The 23,611-nt window shown below is 54.5% G+C and overlaps 1 protein-coding gene across 1 annotated transcript in view; it reads right to left on the minus strand.

Annotated features, from left to right (window-relative positions):
- Window positions 1-12,913: 12,913 nt before the first annotated feature.
- LOC138732645 (filaggrin-like) overlaps window positions 12,914-23,611 on the minus strand; it is a 46,611-nt gene continuing 35,913 nt past the window's right edge. Inside the window, exons 11-16 of the mRNA XM_069879286.1 lie at window positions 22,495-22,732; window positions 21,417-22,211; window positions 20,538-20,955; window positions 17,008-17,228; window positions 13,842-14,533; window positions 12,914-13,346 (exon numbers count right to left, since the gene is read on the minus strand). Coding sequence (XP_069735387.1) covers window positions 12,914-13,346; window positions 13,842-14,533; window positions 17,008-17,228; window positions 20,538-20,955; window positions 21,417-22,211; window positions 22,495-22,732 — 2,797 coding nt within the window. The remainder of the gene's footprint in view (window positions 13,347-13,841; window positions 14,534-17,007; window positions 17,229-20,537; window positions 20,956-21,416; window positions 22,212-22,494; window positions 22,733-23,611) is intronic.

Genomic DNA, 23,611 nt, shown 5'->3' on the forward strand with positions numbered 1-23,611 from the left:
TAAGTTCAGAAATAAATATAAACATATTTTACTGATCTGCTAGAGTAGGGAGTGGAGAAAACACCTTCTGACCTCAATGAGGTCAGGTTTTCACCTTAGGCTCTCCAAGCACAAGTTGTGAACTGAATTTGTGAGCAAAATAGAGCTGAATTTATTAGTTTTATTAGCTTTTTATTAGCTTTTATTAGCTGATTTTATTAGTGCAAATAATTTCTGAAGTTTTTTGGAAGAGTTAGGGGCTGGTGGTGCAGGTTTGCTTGGTTTTGTTCCTTTTGGTTTTGTTCATATTTAAACACAAATTGTTTGAAACAGTTTCTTTTTATTTTGAAGGAGTGCTAATAGCTTATCCACGTTCCTGTTTCTGCTGCTTTATTGTGTTCTTGTATTCCCTGAACCTGCAGGCTCCAAATTTGCTGCCTACAGATGTGGTGTAGCTTCTGGTTGAGTAGGGTTGCATCTAAAGCACCTCTCAAAAGAATAATAGCCTCCTCACTCTAACCAAACTATGACAAGGCAAAAGTTAATATAACGGGGTCTAAGTTCATGGGGACATTTGGAAATATTTTCTTGATTCTGAAAGCTGTGGTCCGTGGGTCCTTCTCTCCACAGTGCCTTGGGAAATAATAGCAGGAATGGGGACAATCGTGTTAAAGGTGGTTAGAGTGCTGCCACCTTTTGGTACAAAATTAGGGAGAGCTGTTGCCAACACTGACTTGGAGAAAAAAAGCCTTTTCAATATCTAAAGAGCAGTGAAAAGGGATTACCTGAGCGTGCACTGCTTGACAAGAATGTTATCCCATGTAGCTGCTTTTCTTTCTGCCTCCTTTGTGCAGTCCTTCCTTTTGTCGGTTCTTGATTTGTCTGTAGTTTCCACTAGCAGCTTTCATACCATTATTCATCATGTTTGTGTCTGATGAATGCAACATGAAACCCCTCGCAGCATCCCGCAGCCGTGAGAAAGGATGCTCTGATGCTTCTTCTAGAAGGAGCAGTGGCTTAAATCAAAGACATGTAGCAGCTGAAGAGCTGGTAGAAAATTGCTTGACATGGAAAAATGGCTTGTGTCTGTGTGTTGCTTGTCTCCTGGCGCTCTGGAGCAAGGATGTGGATAGAGCTGGTTCATCAGTCTCACTAAGAGCCAATACCCAGCCAGACTTGAAATGCTGCCTCTCCCTTCACCTACCACTCAGGGGCAGAGACAGCGATAGAGGGAACAGTCACATTCATGTGCAGTTTTACTTCCTGCCACTCTGTGTTTAAATGCTTCTGATGAAAATCTGGAGTGGTTTCACTCATTGGAGAAGGCAGATGCTGTAGAGGCAGGTCATAGGTGAGTTTTTCAGTGTGGGCATTTGCACAGTTGAAAGAACCTGGGGCCAAAAGAGAAATCACTTTGTTTAAGAAGTAAGTTTCTTGGAGGAGATAAGAGATGCTGTCTAGAAATGCTTGGATGTCACTTCCCAGACTTTGGGATGGGAGGTTGGCATGCACATATCTGTAGGGATCTCTAATCCCTCATGATTTGCTCTTGTATGAATGGGGTCAGTACTTCAAGTGGGAAATGGCTGATGCCCCTGCAGTCCCTGACACTGACTTGTGTTGGGGTTAAGCCCTCGCTGGAGAGTGCACTGCCAGGTCTCAGGGTGCACTGGGTTACTGGGACTCCCTGGATGGGAGGTGCGGGGAGCAGCCGGCTGCGGGTGCCTGAGGTTTTTAATGGCCATCTTCAGGCAGTAATATTTTATTAAGTGAGAAAGCTCCCCATTTCATTACTCTGTATGCTCCAGCTTAGAGTTAAATAGTACTATAATTCTACTTTACGATACGTTCAAGACCTTCTTTTGCAACTTGGAGTGGTACTTTCTCAGAGGAGTAAGTTTCTTGACTCTAAAGGCAGTGTTTGCATGAACAAAGATGCAGAATCTTGTCTGACATCTGTATTGTGTGTGCAGCACGTAAGTCGTCGGAGGCTGTAATTATTATTTCTGTACGTGTTAGGAAGTTAGTGTGCTTGCTTCTATTCCAGGGTAAGAGTATTGATAGTGAATAACTGAGAGGATGCTGCAAAGGAAACTCAGTTGATATGCAAAACACAAGATGTCAAGGTCTGACATTCCTCATCACTTACGAGACGGCATCTAATAACTCATAAGTGAATGTAAATGTCATATCAGTCCTAAAACATTATGCATTCTCTGTCAACCAGAATAATGAATGATAACAAATGTTACAGCACACAAAACGAAAGTGAAGCATGAAATGAAATGAAAGAAATAAAGCGGAGAAAATGAGAATGCTACTATACCTTGCTTTATTCATACTTCTCATCTGGAAGGATCTCCAAGCTTCATGGGTAGGATGGGTGCTTACAGGCTCCAGACAAATCTGGCCACACATAAATAAATACTCATGCATCATCACTGTTGGCACACAACAGTTTTTTTCCAATTCATTGTGGACTTGCAACGGGGCAGACGTAGTATTCTGGTAAAAAAAATGAAGTGCTTTTTGAAGGTTTCTTTGCAGTTGCAGGCACTGGAAAATTGCTGTTGGCAGCCACAGCATTTGTAATCACATGGCTCCAGGAGCTGAATCCTGTAATACCTCCCTCTGAGTGACCGAATGGAGGATGTTTCCTTTTCTCAGCATCCTACAGCTTTTCTCTAAGTGTAGATGAAAAAGAGAACATTGCTTCTTTCTGTCTTTATATATTCTGTAGCCATTTTCTTTAAACATTTTTGTCTCTGCAGTGCCTTAACCTCATCAAGTCTTTTCTGTGCCTGAAGTGTTTGTGCTACCATTTTCACCCTTCCTTTTTCTGTCCGTTCCTAGTTTCCTTTGGAGATTTGGGTAGGAGAGGGAGTTGCTGTTGCTATTGGTCACACTTGTGTTGTTTTTACTCAAATGATTAGTTGTTGAGGGTTTTTTTTCCCACCGGTAAATTTGAAAAAAATGTTGATTTGCAAAATGACTTGATAAGCACATGAAAAAGAGAATTGTTCTTTGGAAACTTAGATTACAGAAAATATTTGGTCTATTCCCCTTCCCATACTCGGTGAGCTCTGCTCCTTTTTAAAAGCTGAGTAGTAGTTGTGAAAAAGTGTGAATTTAAATCACAGAAAGGCAAATTTGGAGACTGCACAGAGACATCGTAAGCCCATCTCCAGCTGATGTCTTGTGGGCTTCTGGTACTTAACTGCAGGTTATCTGATGTGTATGGAGTTGGAGCCACTAATCAAGCATTTGTATCTCCTGTCTCGTAAACAGTTGACAATCATCACCTCCATGCCTTTGTCTTCCAGAACTGCTGGAAGATGATGGGAAGGGGTTTGGCCAGCACATCTGTCAGCTCCTTCAATACCCTTGGGTGAATCCCATCCAGCCCCATAGACTTGTGGGTGTCTAGTCAGGATGGCAATGCTCTGACCACCTCCTCTTGGATCATGGGAGCCTCATTATGCTCCTCTAGCTCCTGGGTTTGTACGCAGAGGGAACAACTTCCTTTAACAATTAAAGACTGAGGCAAAGAAGGCATTAAGTACCTCAGCCTTTTCCTCATCCCCTGTCACTGCTGTTCCTTCTGCGTGCAATAGGGACTGTATGGTCTCCCTAGTCCTCCTTTTATTATTTATATATTTATAGAAGGATTTTTTGTTATCTTTCACAGACTTTGCCGATCTTATGTCTAATTGAGCCTTAGCCCTTCTGAGTTTTTCTCTACACAATCTCACTTCCCTCCAGTAGTCCACCCAAGAGGCCTATCCCCTCTTCCAGAGCCCATAAACATTTCGCTTCTTCTTGATATCACTCAAGATCTCTCTGTTCAACCGAGATGGTTTTCTCTTTGCCGCGCTGCCCTTCGCCCCGCTGCCCTTCGCATAATTCACATTCTGCATAAACATGGCCAACTGTGTAGCTTGGTCTCAGTGGGAAAAGGGGATGCGATGCTGATAAGAGTGCTGGGCTGTTTTTACAGTTAGGATGAGATATCGTTTGCCTGGTTGTGGTTTGAGCAGAGAACCAAGTGTTCCAGTTCTGAAAATGACCAATGTGTACACCACAGCAGTGTAATCCTTGCTCACATGGTTTGTGAGCCTGTGGTGCTCTGTTGGCACCATCCACCGCAACCTATTGCTGTAGTTATGCTTTTCGTAGTTATGCTTTTTTTTTTTGTTCTCAGCACTGTCTCCAAGTCAATATCATATCAGAGAATGGGCAGTCACTACTCCAGGTGCTGGCAGGGAGGACAACAGAATCAAACCTTTTCCTTCCTGCCTGGCTACCCCACCACTTTGGCAAGATGTCTTTGTCCAGGGACTATGAAGAAACAGTTTCATCATTTGTCCCCTGCAGGCACACACAGACCCTCTTCTTACTGGGACCTTCTCAGATTATGTGGAGAAGACAGGTGGAAAGCATTCCCATACAGGGCACTGTTAATTAGATGGGTCAGCTGAGATTAATGACAATGTTTACCCTGGGACAGGTGGTGCAGCTGCCCAGGGCCATTTTGGGCACATTTCCAGTGAGCCCTCTGGTGGGATAACAAGCAGAGAGTGAAAAAGTTTGACCCTTTTGCTCCTTAGACAGAGCAGGAAAGCAGATGATGCTTGAAAAGAGTCTAGTTAGGATAAGGGAAACATCTGAAGAGGAACATGTGCCTTGCTTTCTCCACTGGACAAACTAGGAAACAGAGCAGGTGGAAAACGTGATGAAGGAACTGCCACAAGTTCTCTGGCTGCATTCAAGATAGGTGACCCTTAATGTGTTTTTATATCGTTCATTTGTACGCCCCTGATGCTAGGATGGGTTCTATTTATCAAGTTCCTTTGACAGTCTTCTCTGGACTTTTGACCCTCAATTCATCTCCTTTCACCTGCTTGGAGTTGCCTCCATTCTTTAGGAGCAGTTTGTCAGAGGAATATGTTCTGTAGAGATTTGTCACTTCTCTCTGTTGGCACACCCCCCCCTCTGAAGGTGAGCTGTAATGTGTGGTTCTGCTCTGTCACTGTATCTTTAATCTACGTGAGGCTTCTTTTTTTGTTTGTTTGTTTTTATCTATCAACTATGTATGGAAATTATCTCTGCTATATTTGTTATATTCTTACACACCTGCCTTTAGCAAAGTCCCAGCTCAGCAAACTCAGTTTCTCTCCATAGTCTGAAAAACTTTAGTGCAATCATTGTATTTCCTAGTAAAGAAAGAAGTAACATGGTCACTGGGGATTAGACCTAAGAACTGGACCTTTCCAGTCTGCTTCCTGGGCCCATGACAGGGACAGTTCCATCCCAGCTCTGAGGCTGCTTTATCATCTCTCACCACACTCTTGGATGCAGTGGGGAGTCTCCTCTGAAGGAGGAGGTTTGAGCTCTCTGCCTGGGGGCTTACTGATGCAGCTGGCAAGTCTGAGCAGCCTCGAGCAGCTCACAAGCTGAGTGCAAGCTTGAAAGCCCAGAGGGTGTTCAGTGACGGAGGAAAATATTACGGAATAGGAGCTGGAAGTTATTTCCTTATTTTCTGACCTATTATTAATGCTGTTGGAGGGGAAGTGGCAAATCCCGCTGTTCTGATCTTTGCCTGTAACAAGCTCTCCAGCACCCCTGCATGGAATTTTATTTTAGCTTGATGGGTTTTAGAATTTCATTTTCAGTGGTTCAGAATTTGTGACCCTCTGAGCTCATGGAATGCCAAAGCATTTGCTACTTCTCCTCGCTACATAGGAAGATACTTGGCTGAATCTCTCTTGTAAGTTTTCGAGCTGGGTATCTGAGGCATGAAGAAAATAAAGGACTCATGAATATTCTTTTGAACCAGCTCTACGTATTCCTTGAGCTGGGCTTCAAAGATTTTCCACTTACTTTGTAAGCATTTGTGGAAGATGGTTTTTTTTTTAATTTGTTAGCAACAAAGTTTGGCCAATGTAAAACTGCCCTGAATACTTGGAGTCCACCTGCATCCCTGTGGTGGCCAGTTTGCTGTGCTGGATCTGTAGTTTTTGTTATCAAACCAGCCATGAGCAAGTTGTTTCCACCTTACTGTTTGCAGTCCAAGTGACCGGATAGGTTTTGCAGAGTGTGGTGAGCCGTCAGCGTTGGCACAAAATGGACCGGAGGTGAGGGCTGAAACCTCTGATTTTAATGGTTTTAGGGGAGATTTTCTTACTGGATTGTACTCTGCAGGGTGGGGGCCAGCGCAGGTGGCACTAAGCTTGCTCTCCAGTCACCCTGACCATCTGGAAAGTAGGGAATACAGTTGGAATACAGGGATGAGGAAGCCCACCGTGGGCTAGAAACAGCATGAACAGCACCTGGTTACTGCTCATTTGCCTTTGGAAAAAGTTGACCCACGCGAAGACTGTGGGCACCAGGATGGACAGGGGTGTCTGTGGCAGCCCTGTCCCTGCAGATAGACTTAGGTCTGTCCCTGGCTGTCCTGTCTCACTGATGAGCCTGACCCTGTCCTGCTGTGCCCACGGTTGTCCTGCCCACCTCCTGCTGAGCCTCACCTGCTTCATGGATCCCAGCTGCTTTTGGACGAGCTGTGGTTCTGGGGCTCACAGAGTGCTCTGGCAGCGTGGCTCTGGGGAGGAGGAGGCCGTGCGAGTTCATACCAAGCCCTGGCATAGGGTCTCCATCAGCTGTGGCCCCAGCTGTGGCGGGAGAGGGCAAGGCAGGGCTTTCCCTCAGTGTGCACCGAGCTTGGGCAAAAGTCCACCTTCCCAGTGCTCCCTTTGAGCTGTTAAAAGCCAAAGCAGAGAGAAGCACACCTCCAGACTGGGCAGAGAGTGAATTGAGAGCAGCCCTGAAAAGAAAGAATTGAGGGTGCTGAGAGATGAGAAACTCAATGTGAGCCCGCAACGTGCGCTTGCAGCCCAGAAACCAGCAGTGTCCTAGGCTGCATCCAAAGCAGTGGGACCAGCAGATGTGGGAGAGGATTCTGCCCCTTTGGTGAGACCCCGCCTGGAGCCCTGCATCCAGTTCTGGAGGCTGAGAGATTTGGGGTTGTTCAGCCTGGAGAAGAGAAGGCTGTGGGGAGACCTTAGAGCAACTTCCAGTACTGAAAGGGGCTCCAGGAAAGCTGGGGAGGGGCTCTGGATCAGGGAGTGCAGGGATAGGACAAGGAGAGGATGTTTTTAAGGTGAGAGAGGAGAGATCTAGGTGGCATCTTAGGAAGAAATCGTTTCCTGTGAGGGTGGGGAGGCCCTGGCCCAGGTTTCCCAGAGCAGTGGCGGCTGCCCCATCCCTGGAGGGGTTCCAGGCCAGCTTGGATAGGGCTTGGAGCCACCGGATTCAGTGGGAGGTGTCCCTGCCCATGGCAGGGGTGGAACTGGATGGTCTTTAGGGTCCCTTCCGACCCAAGCCATTCTATGATTCTTTCAATGGCAGGATCAGGGCATGCTGTCCATATTAACATGTTTGTAAAATGGCTATTTGAAGCTTTTAAATATTTGCTGGCCAGGTTTGAATCATGCTTTTGAATCACGCTCTTAGGTAGTTGTCTAGGCCTTTATAGCAGCCATTGGGTGACATAACATGTCCGTTCTCACCCTTTTCCAGGCAGGTGAGGCAAGAAGCAGTGCTGAGAACAAAGGTCACTGAGCAAGTTGTTAAGACTCCCCATTTGCCTGTCAAATAGACAGGATGAACCCGAAAGCGGTGATAAAACTGCAACTGCGTTGGCGTTGAGGAGATGTGGTGGGATACACCGCAGGACGGGCCGTTAGCGCTTGGCTGAAGCAATGCTAATCGTGGCCTGAAAAATACGCAGCCCAATTCCTGCAGCTCTACCACTGAAGTAATGGGGAACTTGGGAGTGGGACTGATGAGCAGCTTCATAACGGGCTAATGAGCAGTCTGGCTGCTCTCCATCAAAGGCCTAGTGGAAGTTGGTACAAGAGCCCTGGGGTGGTACAGGAGGAGAATGTGCAGGCTGGGAAATGTCCAAATGTAGCATTAAAATACAGCATGAACTGAGTGGAAGCCTGTGCTTAAATGTGACAGGTGTATGAGAAGTGATACATGCTCAAAGAGACTGTATTTGCGTTATACAAAGCCCAAGGAATAGATTATAGATGTGCTGTTTCAGTCTTAGAGCTTCTAGGTGGCTGGAAACACCTTTTGTTCCAGATAGTGGAGGAAGCTGCCTAAAAAAAAAAAAGCAGCCTCTTGGGTTTTGATTATTGAGGAAGAGTAGACAACAAGGGAGAATCGGGAAGAGCTGTGGGTGAAATAGCAGGTATCGGAGGTGGGAGGTGATCTGGGAGGAGCTGCTGAGGGTGACAGAGAAGGATGAGGACATTAGGATGAGGCTGGGGATGGCAAGGTGTATCTGATGTGTATGGAGTTGGAGCCACTAATCAAGCATTTGTATCTCCTGTCTCATAAACAGTTGACAATCATCACCTCCATCCCTTTGTACTGGAGGTCAGTGAGAGCTTTAACAGCTTTGTACTGCTCCTCGTTGTCGGTTAACTGAGGGTCTTGCTGTGGATCTGAACATCCACATCCTGCTGATTAAATGTGTAAGAAATCAGCACTGCTGGAGTGTAGGATAGTTTTTCTTCTTGGCTTTTAATTTTTTAGGAATCCATGAGCTGGGGACATTAGTAAGTTGGCAAAGTCAAGATCTTGAAAGTCAGGCCCTGTCATTACATCCTGAATTTGCCTCTGTGAGTCTGTGGGATGTAATTCATTTTAATGAGCTGTTCATGTGCAAGAGTTAACCTGCACCTGCTTTTCCTGCCTCCTTGTGCTCCTGGCAGCATCGCCCCTGCAGGTGTGCGGTGCTCACCTGTTTTCTTTGTGGCTGGGTAACAGCAAGTTGCGTGGGTGATTAACTGTGATTCAAGGCACCTTTCCTTGACAGGCAACTATTTCAGCATGTGCTAAAATGTGTTTGGGAATCATGTCCCAAGGCCTAGGAGCCTCAGAGGGTGCAAGCAACTTAACGTTCTCCATTGTGACCAAAAGAGATGATACAGATTATAGCTGTTCAAGAGATGATTGAAAAGCCTCTGTTGCAACAGCACACGTAACGTAAGCCTGCCTAGCGCATGGGTTAGAGCCCTTTCCAAAAGTGCTGATGATCTTTCTTCATCAGCAGCTAATTTCTTGTTACCAATGATCTTGCTGCACAGGATTTTTTAGTCTGGAATAATCTCTTGGAAGCCTTTGATGGTGTGTTTAGCAACCTGAGAGAAGTGACTTCCCTCAAAGTGGCTGGGTGATGATCTCGGAGGGATATAGAATAGGGTGAGATAGTTTGCAGTGTAACATCAGTTGTTCCTGAAGTGCTAATGTGAATCCCTTGCCAGTTATAGATTGCAGGCAGCAATCGGATCCTGCTTGTTATATTTCTGATGAAGGAAGTTGCAGTGTCTTGGAAGGAGAACTGTCTGTGACTGACATATTTTGCTTCAGCAGCCGGGGTACTAAGTTATTTCTGTGCAAAAACTGAGATGTAATTATTCCTAATGGTGTCATGTTGACTTGCTCTTGTAGTGCTAGGCAGAAAGGTAGTTTCTGTAAATAAAGGAAACTAAACCCAATTAATAATGAAAAGGACGACTTCTGCAAGCGTGTGCCTGAATGAAGAGAGTGGAGAGATGTGTGGGAACACTTATTCCAATCAGAACAACAAATTTTCCAGCAAGTTATCTCTGATCCTTTCTGTCCATTCCTCATCAGCATTCACAGAAGGAGATATTATTTATGAGAACTTCTGTGAGAAAAGGAGTGTGTGAATATTAATGAGAATGACAAGAAATGACATGCAACTCTGTGCAAAATCTGTGTGAGAAGCACCTGGGTGCCCATCATGTGCTCTTGGCAGATTTTGCACAGTTTTGAAGCATCTCTGGTAGCAAATGTGGGTGGAAACGTAGCATTAAGTGTCTGATCAAGCCCCACAGGCAAGAAATAGCCGATAGTCACACTAAATGAACTCTAGTGAAGTCCTTGGTTTAGTCTCTTGCTTACAACATTAAGTTCAGAAATAAATATAAACATATTTTACTGATCTGTTAGAGTAGGGAGTGGAGAAAACACCTTCTGACCTCAACGAGGTCAGGTTTTCACCTTAGGCTCTCCAAGCACAAGTTGTGAACTGAATTGACCTCTTGTTCATATTTAAACACAAACTGTTTGAAACAGTTTCTTTTTATTTTGAAGGAGTGCTAATAGCTTATCCACGTTCCTGTTTCTGCTGCTTTATTGTGTTCTTGTATTCCCTGAACCTGCAGGCTCCAAATTTGCTGCCTACAGATGTGGTGTAGCTTCTGGTTGAGTAGGGTTGCATCTAAAGCACCTCTCAGAAGAATAATAGCCTCCTCACTCTAACCAAACTATGACAAGGCAAAAGTTAATATAACGGGGTCTAAGTTCATGGGGACATTTGGAAATATTTTCTTGATTCTGAAAGCTGTGGTCCGTGGGTCCTTCTCTCCACAGTGCCTTGGGAAATAATAGCAGGAATGGGGACAATCGTGTTAAAGGTGGTTAGAGTGCTGCCACCTTTTGGTACAAAATTAGGGAGAGCTGTTGCCAACACTGACTTGGAGAAAAAAAGCCTTTTCAATATCTAAAGAGCAGTGAAAAGGGATTACCTGAGCGTGCACTGCTTGACAAGAATGTTATCCCATGTAGCTGCTTTTCTTTCTGCCTCCTTTGTGCAGTCCTTCCTTTTGTCGGTTCTTGATTTGTCTGTAGTTTCCACTAGCAGCTTTCATACCATTATTCATCATGTTTGTGTCTGATGAATGCAACATGAAACCCCTCGCAGCATCCCGCAGCCGTGAGAAAGGATGCTCTGATGCTTCTTCTAGAAGGAGCAGTGGCTTAAATCAAAGACCTGTAGCAGCTGAAGAGCTGGTAGAAAATTGCTTGACATGGAAAAATGGCTTGTGTCTGCGTGTTGCTTGTCTCCTGGCGCTCTGGAGCAAGGATGTGGATAGAGCTGGTTCATCAGTCTCACTAAGAGCCAATACCCAGCTAGACTTGAAATGCTGCCTCTCCCTTCACCTACCACTCAGGGGCAGAGACAGCGATAGAGGGAACAGTCACATTCATGTGCAGTTTTACTTCCTGCCACTCTGTGTTTAAATGCTTCTGATGAAAATCTGGAGTGGTTTCACTCATTGGAGAAGGCAGATGCTGTAGAGGCAGGTCATAGGTGAGTTTTTCAGTGTGGGCATTTGCACAGTTGAAAGAACCTGGGGCCAAAAGAGAAATCACTTTGTTTAAGAAGTAAGTTTCTTGGAGGAGATAAGAGATGCTGTCTAGAAATGCTTGGATGTCACTTCCCAGGCTTTGGGATGGGAGGTTGGCATGCACATATCTGTAGGGATCTCTAATCCCTCATGATTTGCTCTTGTATGAATGGGGTCAGTACTTCAAGTGGGAAATGGCTGATGCCCCTGCAGTCCCTGACACTGACTTGTGTTGGGGTTAAGCCCTCGCTGGAGAGTGCACTGCCAGGTCTCAGGGTGCACTGGGTTACTGGGACTCCCTGGATGGGAGGTGCGGGGAGCAGCCGGCTGCGGGTGCCTGAGGTTTTTAATGGCCATCTTCAGGCAGTAATATTTTATTAAGTGAGAAAGCTCCCCATTTCATTACTCTGTATGCTCCAGCTTAGAGTTAAATAGTACTATAATTCTACTTTACGATACGTTCAAGACCTTCTTTTGCAACTTGGAGTGGTACTTTCTCAGAGGAGTATGTTTCTTGACTCTAAAGGCAGTGTTTGCGTGAACAAAGATGCAGAATCTCGTCTGACATCTGTATTGTGTGTGCAGCACGTAAGTCGTCAGATGGAGGCTGTAATTATTATTTCTGTACATGTTAGGAAGTTAGTGTGCTTGCTTCTATTCCAGGGTAAGAGTATTGATAGTGAATAACTGAGAGGATGCTGCAAAGGAAACTCAGTTGATATGCAGAACACAAGATGTCAAGGTCTGACGTTCCTCATCACTTACGAGACGGCATCTAATAACTCATAAGTGAATGTAAATGTCATATCAGTCCTAAAACATTATGCGTTCTCTATCAACCAGAATAATGAATGATAACAAATGTTACAGCACACAAAACACCAAGAAAACAAAAGTGAAGCATGAAATGAAATGAAAGAAATAAAGCGGAGAAAATGAGAATGCTACTATACCTTGCTTTATTCATACTTCTCATCTGGAAGGATCTCCAAGCTTTGTGGGTAGGATGGGTGCTTACAGGCTCCAGACAAATCTGACCACACATAAATAAATACTCATGCATCATCACTGTTGGCACACAACAGTTTTTTTCCAATTCATTGTGGACTTGCAATGGGGCAGACGTAGTATTCTGGTAAAAAAGATTTTTTTGATTACTTTTGATTACTGAGGCTTCGCTGCGCTGCCCCTCGCCGCGCTCCCCTTCGCCGTACTGCTCTTCACTGCGCACTTCCTCGTATGCTCCTCTTCGCCTGCTCTTCCTCACCTGCTCCCATTTGCCGTACTGCTCTTCGCGCGCTCTTCCTCGCCTGCTCCCCTTCGCCGCGCTCTTTCTCACCTCCTCCCCTTCGCGCGCTCTTTCTCGCCGCGCTGCCCTTTGCCGCCCTCTTCCTCGCCTGCTCCTCTTCGCGCGCTCTTCGTTGCCTGCTCCCCTTCGCGCTCTCTTCCTTGCCTGCTCCCCTTCGCGCGGTCTTCGTCGCCTGCTCCTCTTGCTGCGCTGCCTTCGCCGCGCCGCCCTTCGCTGCGCTGCCCTTTGCCGCACTCTTCATTGCCTGCTCCTCTTCGCGCGCTCTTCGCCGCCTGCTCCGCTTCGCCGCCTGCTCCCCTTCTCCGTCTCCCCTTCTCCGCCTCCCCTTCGCTGCGCTCTTTCTCGCCTGGTCCCCTTCGCTGCGCTCTTTCTCGCCTGCTCCTCTTCGCGGCGCTCTTCATTGCCTGCTCCTTTTCACACTCTCTGTCCGCCTGCTCCCCTTCGCCGCCTGCTCCCCTTCGCCGCCTGCTCCCCTTCGCCGCCTGCTCCCCTTCGCCGCCTGCTCCCCTTCGCCACGCTCCCCTGCTCCGCCTCCCCTTCTCCGCCTCCCCTTCGCTGCGCTCTTTCTCGCCTGCTTCCCTTCGCACGCTCTTTCTCGCCTGCTCCTCTTCACCGCGCTGCCCTTCGCCGCGCTCTTCCTCACCTGCTCCTCTTCGCGCGCTCTTCGTCGCCTGCTCCCCTTTGCCGCGCGGCCCTGCGCTGTGCTCTTTCTCACCTGCTCCCCTTCGCTGCGCTGCCCTTCACCGCGATCTTCATTGCCTGCTCCTCTTTGCGCGCTCTTCGTCGCCGCCTCCCCGTCGCCGCCTCCCCTTTGCCGCGCTCTTTCTCGCCTGCTCCCCTTCGCGTGCTTTTCCTTGCCTGCTCCCCTTAGCTGCGCTGCCCTTCGCCGCGCTCTTCATTGCCTGCTCCTCTTCGCGTGCTCTTCGCCGCCTGCTCCCATTCGCCGCCTGCTCCTTTTCTCTGCCTCCCCTTCTCCGCATCCCCTTCGCCGCGCTCTTTCCCGCCTGATCCTCTTCGCCGCGCTTTTCCTCACCTGCTTCTCTTTGCGCGCTCTTCGTCGCCTGCTGCCCTTTGCCGCGCTGCCCTTTGCCGCGCTCCCCTTCACCACGCACTTTCTCTCCTGCTCCTCTTCAATGCGCTGCCCTTCGCCACGCTCTTCATTGCCTGCTCCTCTTCACCGCGCTCTTCCTCGCCTGCTCCTCTTCGCGCGCTCTTCCTCGCCTGCTCCCCTTTGCGTGCTCTTCCTTGCCTTCTCCCATTCGCTGCACTGCCCTTCACCGCCTGCTCCCCTTCACTGTGCTCCTCTTCACCGCACCCCTTTTCACGTGCTCCTCTTTGCCACGCTTCTCTTCACCGTGCTCTTCCTCGCGTGCTCCTCTTTGCCACGCTTCTCTTCGCTGCGCTCTTCCTCGCCTGCTCCCCTTCGCCACGCTCCCCTTCGCCGCGCTCTTTCTCGCCTGCTCCCCTTCGCCGCGCTCCCCTTCGCAGCGCTCCCCTTCGCCGCCTTCCCTTCACCATACTGCTCTTCGCACACTCTTCCTCGCCTGCTCCCCTTTGCCACACTCCCCTTCGCTGCCTCTCCTTTGCCGTACTGCTCTTCGCGCGCTCTTCCTCGCCTGCTCCCCTTTGCCGTGCTCCCCTTCGCTTCGCTCCCCTTCACCATACTGCTCTTCGCGCGCTCTTCCTTGCCGCCTCCCCTTCGCCATACTGCTCTTCGCGCGCTCTTCCTCGCCTGCTCCCTTCGCCGCGCTCTTCGTCGCCTGCTCCTCTTCGCCGCGCTCTTCGTCGCCTGCTCCTCTTCGCCGCACTCTTCGTCGCCTGCTCCTCTTTGCCGCGCTCTTCGTCGCCTGCCTCTCTTTGTGCGCTCTTCGTCGCCTGCTCCTCTTTGCGCACTCTTCGTCGCCTGCTCCTTTGCCGCGCTGCCATTTGCCACGCTGCCCTTCGCCGCGCTCTTCCTCGCCTGCTCCCCTTCGTACGCTCTTCCTCGCCGGCTCCTCTTCGCCGCGCTGTCCATTGCCTGCTCCCCTTCACGCACTCTTCGCCGCCTGCTCCCCTTTGCCGCACTCCCCTTCTCCACCTCCCCTTCTCCGACTCTCCTTCGCCGCGCTCTTTCTCGCCTGCTCCTCTTCACCGTGCTGCATTTTGCCACGCTGCCCTTCGCCGCGCTTTTCCTTGCCTGCTCCTCTTCGCCGCGCTCTTCCTCGCCTGCTCCCCTTCGCCGCGCTGCCCTTCGCCGCGCTCCCCTTTGCCTGCTCCTCTTCGCGCGCTCTTCGCTGCCTGCTCCCTTTCGCCACCTGCTCCCCTTCTCCGCCTCCCCTTTGCCGCCTCCCCTTCGCCGCGCTCTTCCTCGCCTGCTTCCCTTCGCGTGCTCTTTCTTGCCTGCTCCTCTTCACCGGGCTCTTCCTCACCTGCTCCTCTTCGTGCGCTCTTCGTCGCCTGCTCTCCTTCGCCACGCTTTTTCTCGCATGCTTCTCTTCGCTGCGCTGCCCTTCACCACGCTTTTCATTGCCTGCTCCTCTTTGTGTGCTCTTCGTCGCCTGCTCCTCTTCACGCGCTCTTCGTCGCCTGCTCCCCTTTGCCGCGCTCCCCTTTGCTGCGCTGCCATTTGCCGCGCTCTTTCTCACCTGCTCCTCTTCGTGCGCTCTTCCTCGCCTGCTCCTCTTCGCGCGCTCTTCCTCGCCTGCTCCCCTTCGCTGCGCTGCCCTTCGCTGCGCTGCCCTTCGCCGCGCTGCCCTTCGCCACGTTCTTCATTGCCTGCTCCCCTTCGCCCCCTCCCCTTCGCCGCGCTTTTCTTCGCGTACTCCTCTTTTTGCGCTCCTCCTTGCCGCCTCCCCTTCGCCACCTGCTCCCCTTCACCGCTCTCCCCTTCTCCATCTCCCCTTCTCCGCCTCCCCTTCGCCGCGCTCTTTCTCGCCTGCTTCCCTTCGCGCACTCTTTCTTGACTGCTCCTCTTCGCCGCGCTCTTCGTTGCCTGCTCCCCTTGCCTGCGTTCCCCTTCGCCACGCTCTTTCTCGCTTGCTCCCCTTCGCTGCGCTGCCCTTCACCACACTCTTCATTGTCTGCTCCTCTTCGCCGCGCTCTTCCTTGCCTGCTCCCCTTCACGTGCTCTTCCTTGCCTTCTCCTCTTCACCGCGCTCTTCGTTGCCTGCTCCCCTTCGCCTTGCTCTTCCTCGCCTGCTCCTCTTTGCCGCGCTCCCCTTCGCCGTGCTCTTTCTCGCCTGCTCCTCTTTGCCGCGCTGCCCTTTGCTGCGTTCCCCTTCGCTGCCTCCCCTTCGCCATACTGCTCTTCGCGCACTCTTCCTCGCCGCCTCCCCTTCGGCAGCTCCCCTTTGCCGCACTGCCCTTCACCGTAGTGCTCTTCGCGCAATCTTCCTCGCCTGCTCCTCTTCGTGCGCTCTTCCTCGCCTACTCCTCTTTGCCGCGCTCCCCTTCGCCGTGCTCTTTCTCGCCTGCTCCTCTTCGCCGCGCTGCCCTTTGCTGCGTTCCCCTTCGCTGCCTCCCCTTCGCTGTACTGCTCTTCGCGCGCTCTTCCTCGCCTGCTCCCCTTCACCATGCTCCCCTTCGCCCCGCTCTGCTTCGCCATACTGCTCTTCGCGCGCTCTTCCTCGCCGCCTCCCCTTCGGCAGCTCCCCTTTGCCGCACTGCCCTTCACCGTAGTGCTCTTCGCGCAATCTTCCTCGCCTGCTCCCCTTTGCGCGGTCTTCCTCGCCTGCTCCTCTTTGCTGCGCTGCCCTTTGCCGCACCGCCCTTCGCTGCACTGCCCTTCGCCGCGCTCTTCATTGCCTGCTCCTCTTCGCGCGCTCTTCACCGCCTGCTCCCCTTCTCCGCCTCCCCTTCGCCGCGCTCTTTCTCGCCTGCTTCCCTTCGCGCGCTCTTTCTCTCCTGCTCCTCTTTGCCGCGCTGCCCTTTGCCATGCTCTTCCTCGCCTGCTCCTCTTCGCGCGCTCTTCGTCGCCTGCTCCCCTTCGCTGCGCTCCTCTTCACTGTGCTTTTTCTCGCCTTTTCCCCTTCGCCGCGCTGCCCTTCGCAGCCTCCCCTTCTCCACCTCCCCTTCGCCGCACTCCCCTTTGCCGCGCTCTTTCTCACCTGCTCCCCTTAGCGCGCTCTGTCTCACTGCGCTGCCCTTTGCCGCGCTCTTCGTTGCCTGCTCCTCTTCGCCGTGCTCCCCTTCGCCGTGCTCTTTCTCGCCTGCTCCCATTCGCGCGCTCTTCCCTGCCTGCTGCCCTTCACTGCGCTGCCCTTCGCCGCGCTCTTTATTGCCTGCTCCTCTTCACGCACTCTTCGCCGCCTGCTCCCCTTCGCCGCGCTCCCCTTTGCTGCGCGTTTTCTCGCCTGCTCCCCTTCGCTGCGCTGCTCTTCACCACGCTCTTCATTGCCTGCTCCTCTTCCCCGGGCTCTTCCTCGCCTGCTCCCCTTCGCCGTGCTCCCCTTTCCCGCCTCCCCATCGCCGCCTCCAATTTGCTGCGCTCCCCTTCGCAGTGCTCTTTCTCACCTGCTCCCCTTCGCTGCGCTGCCCTTCGCCGCGTTCTTCATTGCCTGCTCCTCTTCGCGCGCTCTTCGCCGCCTGCTCCCCTTCGCCGCGCTCCCCTTTACCTGCTCCCCTTCGCTGCCTCCCCTTCACCGCGCTTTTCTTCGCGTGTTCCTCTTTGCCGCGCTCCTCTTCTTGTGCTCCTCCTTGCCGCCTCCCCTTCGCCGCCTGCTCCCCTTCGCCGCCTGCTCCCCTTCGCCACCTGCTCCCCTTCGCCACCTGCTCCCCTTCGCCACCTGCTCCCCTTCGCCGCTCTCCCCTTCTCTGCTCTCCCCTTCTCCGTCTCCCCTTCTCCGCCTCCCCTTCGCTACGCTCTTTCTCGCCTGCTTCCCTTCGCGCACTCTTCCTTGCCTGCTCCTCTTCGCCGCGCTGCACTTCGCCACGCTGCCCTTCACAGAATCACACAGAATCACAGAATAACCAGGTTGGAAGAGACCCACCGGATCACCGAGTCCAACCGTTCCTACCAAACACTAAACCATATCCCTCAGTACCTCTTCCACCCGTGCCTTAAACACCTCCAGGGAAGGTGACTCAACCACCTCCCTGGGCAGCCTGTTCCAGTGCCCAATGACCCTTTCTGTCAAGAATTTTTTCCTAACGTCTAGCCTAAACCTCCCCTGGCGGAGCTTGAGGCCATTCCCTCTTGTCCTGTCCCCTGTCACTTGGGAGAAGAGGCCAGCACCCTCCTCTCTACAACGTCCTTTCAGGTAGTTGTAGAGAGCAATGAGGTCACCCCTCAGCCTCCTCTTCTCCAGGCTAAACAACCCCAGCTCTCTCAGCCCCACCGTGCTCTTCCTTGCCTGCTCCTCTTCGCCGTGCTCTTCCTTGCCTGCTCCTCTTCGCTGCGCTCCCCTTCGCCACGCTTTCTCACTTGCTTCCCTTCGCTGCGCTGCCCTTCGCCATGCATTTCCTTGCCTGCTCCTCTTTGTGCGCTCTTCCTTGCCTGCTCCCCTTCGCGTGCTCTTCCTTGCCTTCTCCTCTTCGCCGCGCTCTTCGTCGCCTGCTCCCCTACGCCGTGTTCCCCTTCGCCGCACCCCTCTTCGCGTGCTCCTCTTTGCCGCGCTCCTCTTCGTGCACTCTTCCTCGCCTGCTCCTCTTTGCTGCGCTCCCCTTCGCCGTGCTCTTTCTCGCCTGCTCCTCTTCACCACGCTGCCCTTTGCTGCGTTCCCCTTCGCTGCCTCCCCTTCGCCGTACTACTCTCCGCGCGCTCTTCCTCGCTGCCTCCCCTTCGACGCCTCCTCTTCGCCGCGCTGCCCTTCGCCGTAGTGCTCTTTGCGCACTCTTCCTCGCCTGCTCCTCTTTGCTACGCTGCCCTTCGCCGCGCCACCCTTCGCTGCGCTGCCCTTCGCCGCGCTCTTCATTGCCTGCTCCTCTTTGCACGCTCTTCGCCGCCTGCTCCCCTTCGCTGCCTGCTCCCCTTTTCCGCCTCCCCTTCACCGCGCTCTTTCTTGCCTGCTTCCCTTCGCGCGCTCTTTCTCTCCTGCTCCCCTTCGCCGCGCTGCCCTTTGCCACGCTCTTCCTTGCCTGCTCCTCTTCACGTGCTCTTTGTCGCCTGCTCCCTTTCGCCGCGCTGCCCTTCGCCGCGCTGCCCTTCGCCGCGCTCTTCGTTGCCTGCTCCTCTTTGCCGTGCTCTTTCTCACCTGCTCCCATTCGCGCGCTCTTCCCTGCCTGCTGCCCTTCGCTGCGCTGCCCTTCGCCACGGTCTTTATTGCCTGCTCCTCTTCACGCACTCTTCGCCGCCTGCTCCCCTTCGCCGCCTGCTCCCCTTCACCGCGCTCCCCTTTGCTGTGCTCTTTCTCGCCTGCTCCCCTTCGCTGTGCTGCTCTTCGCCGCGCTCTTCATTGCCTGCTCCTCTTCTCCGGGCTCTTCCTCGCCTGCTCTTCTTCGCGCGCTCTTCGTCGCCTACTCCCCTTCGCCGCGCTCCCCTTCGTGTGCTCTACCTCGCCGCGCTCCCCTTCGCCGCCTCCAATTCGCCGTGCTCCCCTTCGCACGCTCTTCCTCCCCTGCTCCCCTTCGCCGTGTTGCCCTTCGCCACGCTGCCCTTCGCCACGCTGCCCTTTGCCACACTCTTCATTGCCTGCTCCCCTTCGTACACTCTTCCTTGCCTGCTCCTCTTCGCTGCGCTCTTTCTCACCTGCTCGTCTTCGCTGCGCTGCCCTTCGCCACCTCCCTTTCACCACGCTCCCCTTCTCCGTACTGCTCTTCCTCGCCTGCTCCCCTTCGTGCGCTCTTCCTCGCCTGCTCCCCTTCGCGCGCTCTTCCTTGCCTGCTCCTCTTCGCTGTTCTCCCCTTCGTCATCTCCCCTTCGTCGCTCTCCCCTTTGCCGTACTACTCTTCGCCACGCTCTTCCTCGTCTGCTCCCCTTCACTGCGCTGCCCTTCACCGCGCTCTTCCTCGCCTGCTCCCCTTCGCGCGCTCTTCCTCGCCTGCTCCTTTTCGCCATGCTCTTTGTCGCCCGCTCCTCTTCGTGCGCTCTTCCTCGCCTGCTCCCCTTTGCCGCGCTCCCCTTCGCCGCCTCCCCTTCGCGTGCTCCTCTTTGCCGCGCTCCTCTTTGTGCAGTCTTCCTCGCCGCCCCCACTTCGCCACGCTCTACTTCACCGCCTCCCCTTCGCCGCACTCCCTTTTGCCGTGCTCCCCTTCGCCACCTCCCTTTCGCTGCGCTGCCCTTCACCGCGCTGCCCTTCGCTGCCTCCCCTTTGCCGTACTGCTCTTCGCGCGCTCTTCCTCACCTACTCCCCTTCGCTGTGCTCTTCCTCACCGGCTCCCCTTCGCCGTGCTCCCCTTTGAACCCTCCCCTTCGCCGCGCTCCCCTTCGCTGCCTCCCATTCGCCATACTGCTCTTCGCGCGCTCTTCCTTGCCGCCTCCCCTTTGCCGCGCTCCCTTTTGAAGTCTCCCCTTCGCCGCGCTCCCCTTCGCCACCTCCTCTTCGCTGCGCTCCCATTCACCATCTCCCCTTCGGTGCCTCCCCTTTGCCGTACTGCTCTTCGCGTGCTCTTCCTCGCCGCCTCCCCTTCGCTGCACTCCCCTTCGCCGCCTCCCCTACGCCGCGCTCGCCTTTGCTGCTTCCCCTTCGCCGTACTGCTCTTCGCGCGCTCTTCCTCGCCACCTCCTCTTTGTCACGCTCCCCTTCACCGCCTCCTCTTCACCACATCCCCTTCGCCGCGCCCCCCTTTGCCGCCTCCCCTTCGCCGTACTGCTCTTTGCATGCTCTTCCTTGCCTTCTCCCCTTCGCGCACTCTTCCTCGCCTGCTCCCCTTCGCCGCACTGCCCTTCGCTGTGCTCTTCCTCGCCAGGTCCCCTTCGCTGCACTCCCCGTCGCCGCCTCCCCTTCGTGTGCTCCTCTTTGCCGCGCTCCTCTTCGTGCACCCTTCCTTGCCGCCTCCCTTTGCTGCCTACCCTTCACAGCCACCCCTTAGCCGTGCTCCCCTTAGCCGTGCTCCCCTTCGCCACCTCCCCTTCGCTGCCTCCCCTTCGCCGTGCTCTTCCTCACCTGCTCCCCTTCGCCGGGCTCCCCTTCGCTGCCTCCCATTTGCCGTACTGCTTTTCGCGTGCTCTTCCTCGCCTGCTCCCCTTCGCGTGCACTTCCTCGCCTGCTCCCCTTTGCCGCGCTCTTCATCGCCTGCTCCTCTTCGCGTGCTCTTCCTTGCCTGTTCCTCTTCGCGCTCCCCTTCGCCACGCTCCCCTTCGCCGCGCTCTTCCTCGCATGCTCCCCTTCGCGCGTTCTTCGTTGCCTGCTCCCCTTCGCCACGCTCCTGTTCGCCGCGCTCCCCTTTGCCGCCTCCCCTTCGCCATGCTCCCCTTCGCGCGCTCTTCCTCGCCTGCTCCTTTTCACCGCGCTCTTCGTCGCCTGCTCCTCTTTGTGCGTTCTTCCTCACCTGCTCCCCTTCGCCGCACTCCCTTTTGCTGTACTATATTCGCGCACTCTTCCTCGCCTACTCCCTTTCGCCGCACTCCCCTTCGCCATGCTCCCCTTCACTGCCTTCCCTTCGCCGTACTGCTCTTCGCGCACTCTTCCTCGCCGCCTCCCCTTCCATGCCTCCCCTTTGCCGCAATGCCCTTCGTCGCCTCCCCTTCGCCGCCTCACCTTCGCCCTGCTACCCTTCGCCGTAGTACTCTTCGCGTGCTCTTCCCGGCCTGCTCCCCTTCACCGTGCTCTTACTCGCCTGCTGCTCTTCGCGCACTCTTCCTTGCCTTCTCCCCTTCGCGCGCTCTTCCTTGCCTGCTCCCCTTCGCCGCGTGACCTTCGCCGCGCTCTTCCTCGCCATGTCCCCTTCGCCGCACTCCCTGTCGCCGCCTCCCCTTCACATGCTCCTCTTTGCCGCGCTCCTCTTCGTGCACTCTTCCTTGTCGCCTCCCCTTCACCACCTACCCTTCGGAGCCACCCCTTCGCTGTGCTCCCCTTAGCCGTGCTCCCCTTCGCCACCTCCCCTTTGCCGTACTGCTCTTCAAGCGCTCTTCCTTGCAAGCTCCCCTTCGCCGCCTCCCCTTCGCCGTACTGCTTTTCGCATGCTCTTCCTCGCCTGCTCCCCTTCGCCGCGCTCTTCGTCACCTGCTCCTCTTCGTGTGCTCTTCCTCGCCTGTTCCTCTTTGTGCGCTCTTCGCCACGCTCCCCTTCGCCGTGCTGCCCTTCGCTGCACTCTTCCTCGCCTGCTCCCCATCGCCACCTCCCCTTCGCCGTCCTGCTCTTCTCGCACTCTTGCCTGCTCCCCTTCGCGCGCTCTTCCTCGCTGCCTCCCCTTCGCCATGCTCCCCTTAGCCGTGCTCCCCTTTGCCACCTCTCTTTCACCGCACTGCCCTTCGCCACCTCCCCTTTGCCGTGCTGCTCTTCGCATGCTCTTCCTCGCCTGCTCCCCTTCGCTGTGCTCTTCCTCGCCTGCTCCCCTTCGCCTTGCTCTTCCTCGCCTGCTCCCCTTCGCCGCGCTCCCCTTCGCTGCCTCCCCTTTGCCGTACTGCTCTTCGCGCGCTCTTCCTCGCCACCTCCCCTTTGCCACGCTCCCCTTCGCCGCCTCCCCTTCACCGCCTCCCATTCGCCATACTGCTCTTTGCGCGCTCTTTCTCGCATGCTCCCCTCGCTGCGCTGCCCTTCGCCGTGCTCTTCATCGCCTGCTCCCCTTCGCGCGCTCTTCCTCGTCTGCTCCCCTTCACCGCGCTCCCTTTCGCCATACTATATTCGAGCGCTCTTCCTCGCCTTCTCCCTTTCGCCGCACTCCCCTTTGCCACGCTCCCCTTTGCTGCCTCCCCTTCGCTGTACTGCTCTTCGCACGCTCTTCCTTGCCGCCTCCCCTTCCGTGCCTCCTCTTCGCCGCACTGCCCTTCGCCATTTCCCCTTCGCTGCCTCCCCTTCGCCCCGCTGCCCTTCGCTGTACTGCTCTTCGTGCACTCTTCCTCGTCTGCTCCCCTTCGCACGCTCTTCCTTGCCTACTCCCCTTTCCTGTGCTCTTCCTCGCCTGCTCCTCTTCGCTGTGCTGCCCTTCGCCGCCTCCCGTTCGCGTGCTCCTCTTTGCCTCGCTCCTCTTCGTGCACTCTTCCTTGCTGTCTCCCCTTTGCCGCGCTGCCCTTCGCCGCCTCCCCTTTGCCGTACTGCTCTTTGCGCGCTCTTCCTCGCCTGCTCTCCTTTGTGCGTTCTTCCTTGCCTGCTCCTCTTCGCTGTGCTCTTCCTTGCCTGCTCCCTTTCGGTGCGCTGCCCTTCGAAGCCTCCCCTTCGCCGCGCTCTCCTTCGCTGCATCCCCTTTGCGTGCTCCTCTTTGCCACGCTCCTCTTCGTGCGCTCTCCCTTGCCGCCTCCCCTTCGCCGCCTCCCCTTCGCTGCCTCCCCTTCGCCGTAGTGCTCTTCGCGCGCTATTCCTCGGTTGCTCCCCTTCGCCATACTGCTCTTTGCACGCTCTTCCTCGCCGTCTCCCCTTCCACGCCTCCCCTTCACTGCTTCCCCTTCGCGTGCTTCTCTTTGCTGCACTCCTCTTTGTGCACTCTTCCTTGCCGCCTCCCCTTAGCCACGCTCCCCTTCTCCGCCTCCCCTTCGCCGCCGCCCCTTCACCGCGCTCCCCTTACCGTTCTCCTCTTCGCCACCTCCCCTTTGCTGCGCTGCCCTTCGCCGCCTCCCCTTTGACGTACTGCTCTTCGCCGTGCTCTTCCTCTCCTTCTCCTCTTCGCCGCGCTCTTCCTTGCCTGCTCTCCTTTGCCGCGCTCCCCTTTGCCGCGCTCCCCTTTGCCGCGCTTCCCTTCACCGCCCTCCCCTTCGCTGCCTCCCCTTCGCCGCGCTCCCCTTCTCCTCCTCCCCTTCGCTGCGCTCCCCTTCGCCGCGCTCTTTCTCACCTGCTCCCCTTCACGTGCTCTTTCTCGCTGCGCTGCCCTTTGCGGCTCTGTCCTTTGCGGCTCTGCCCTTCGCCGCGCTGCCCTTCGCCGCACTCTTCCTTGCCTGCTCTCCTTTGCGCGCTCTTCGTTGCCTGCTCCCCTTCGCCACACTCTTTCTCGCCTGCTCCCCTTCGCTGCGATGCCCTTCACCGTGCTCCCCTTCGTGTGCTCTTCCTCGCCGCGCTCCTCTTTGCCGTGCTCCCCTTCGCCGCCT

Source organism: Phaenicophaeus curvirostris, chromosome 34, assembly GCF_032191515.1.
Source record: "Phaenicophaeus curvirostris isolate KB17595 chromosome 34, BPBGC_Pcur_1.0, whole genome shotgun sequence".
NCBI lineage: Eukaryota > Metazoa > Chordata > Aves > Cuculiformes > Cuculidae > Phaenicophaeus > Phaenicophaeus curvirostris.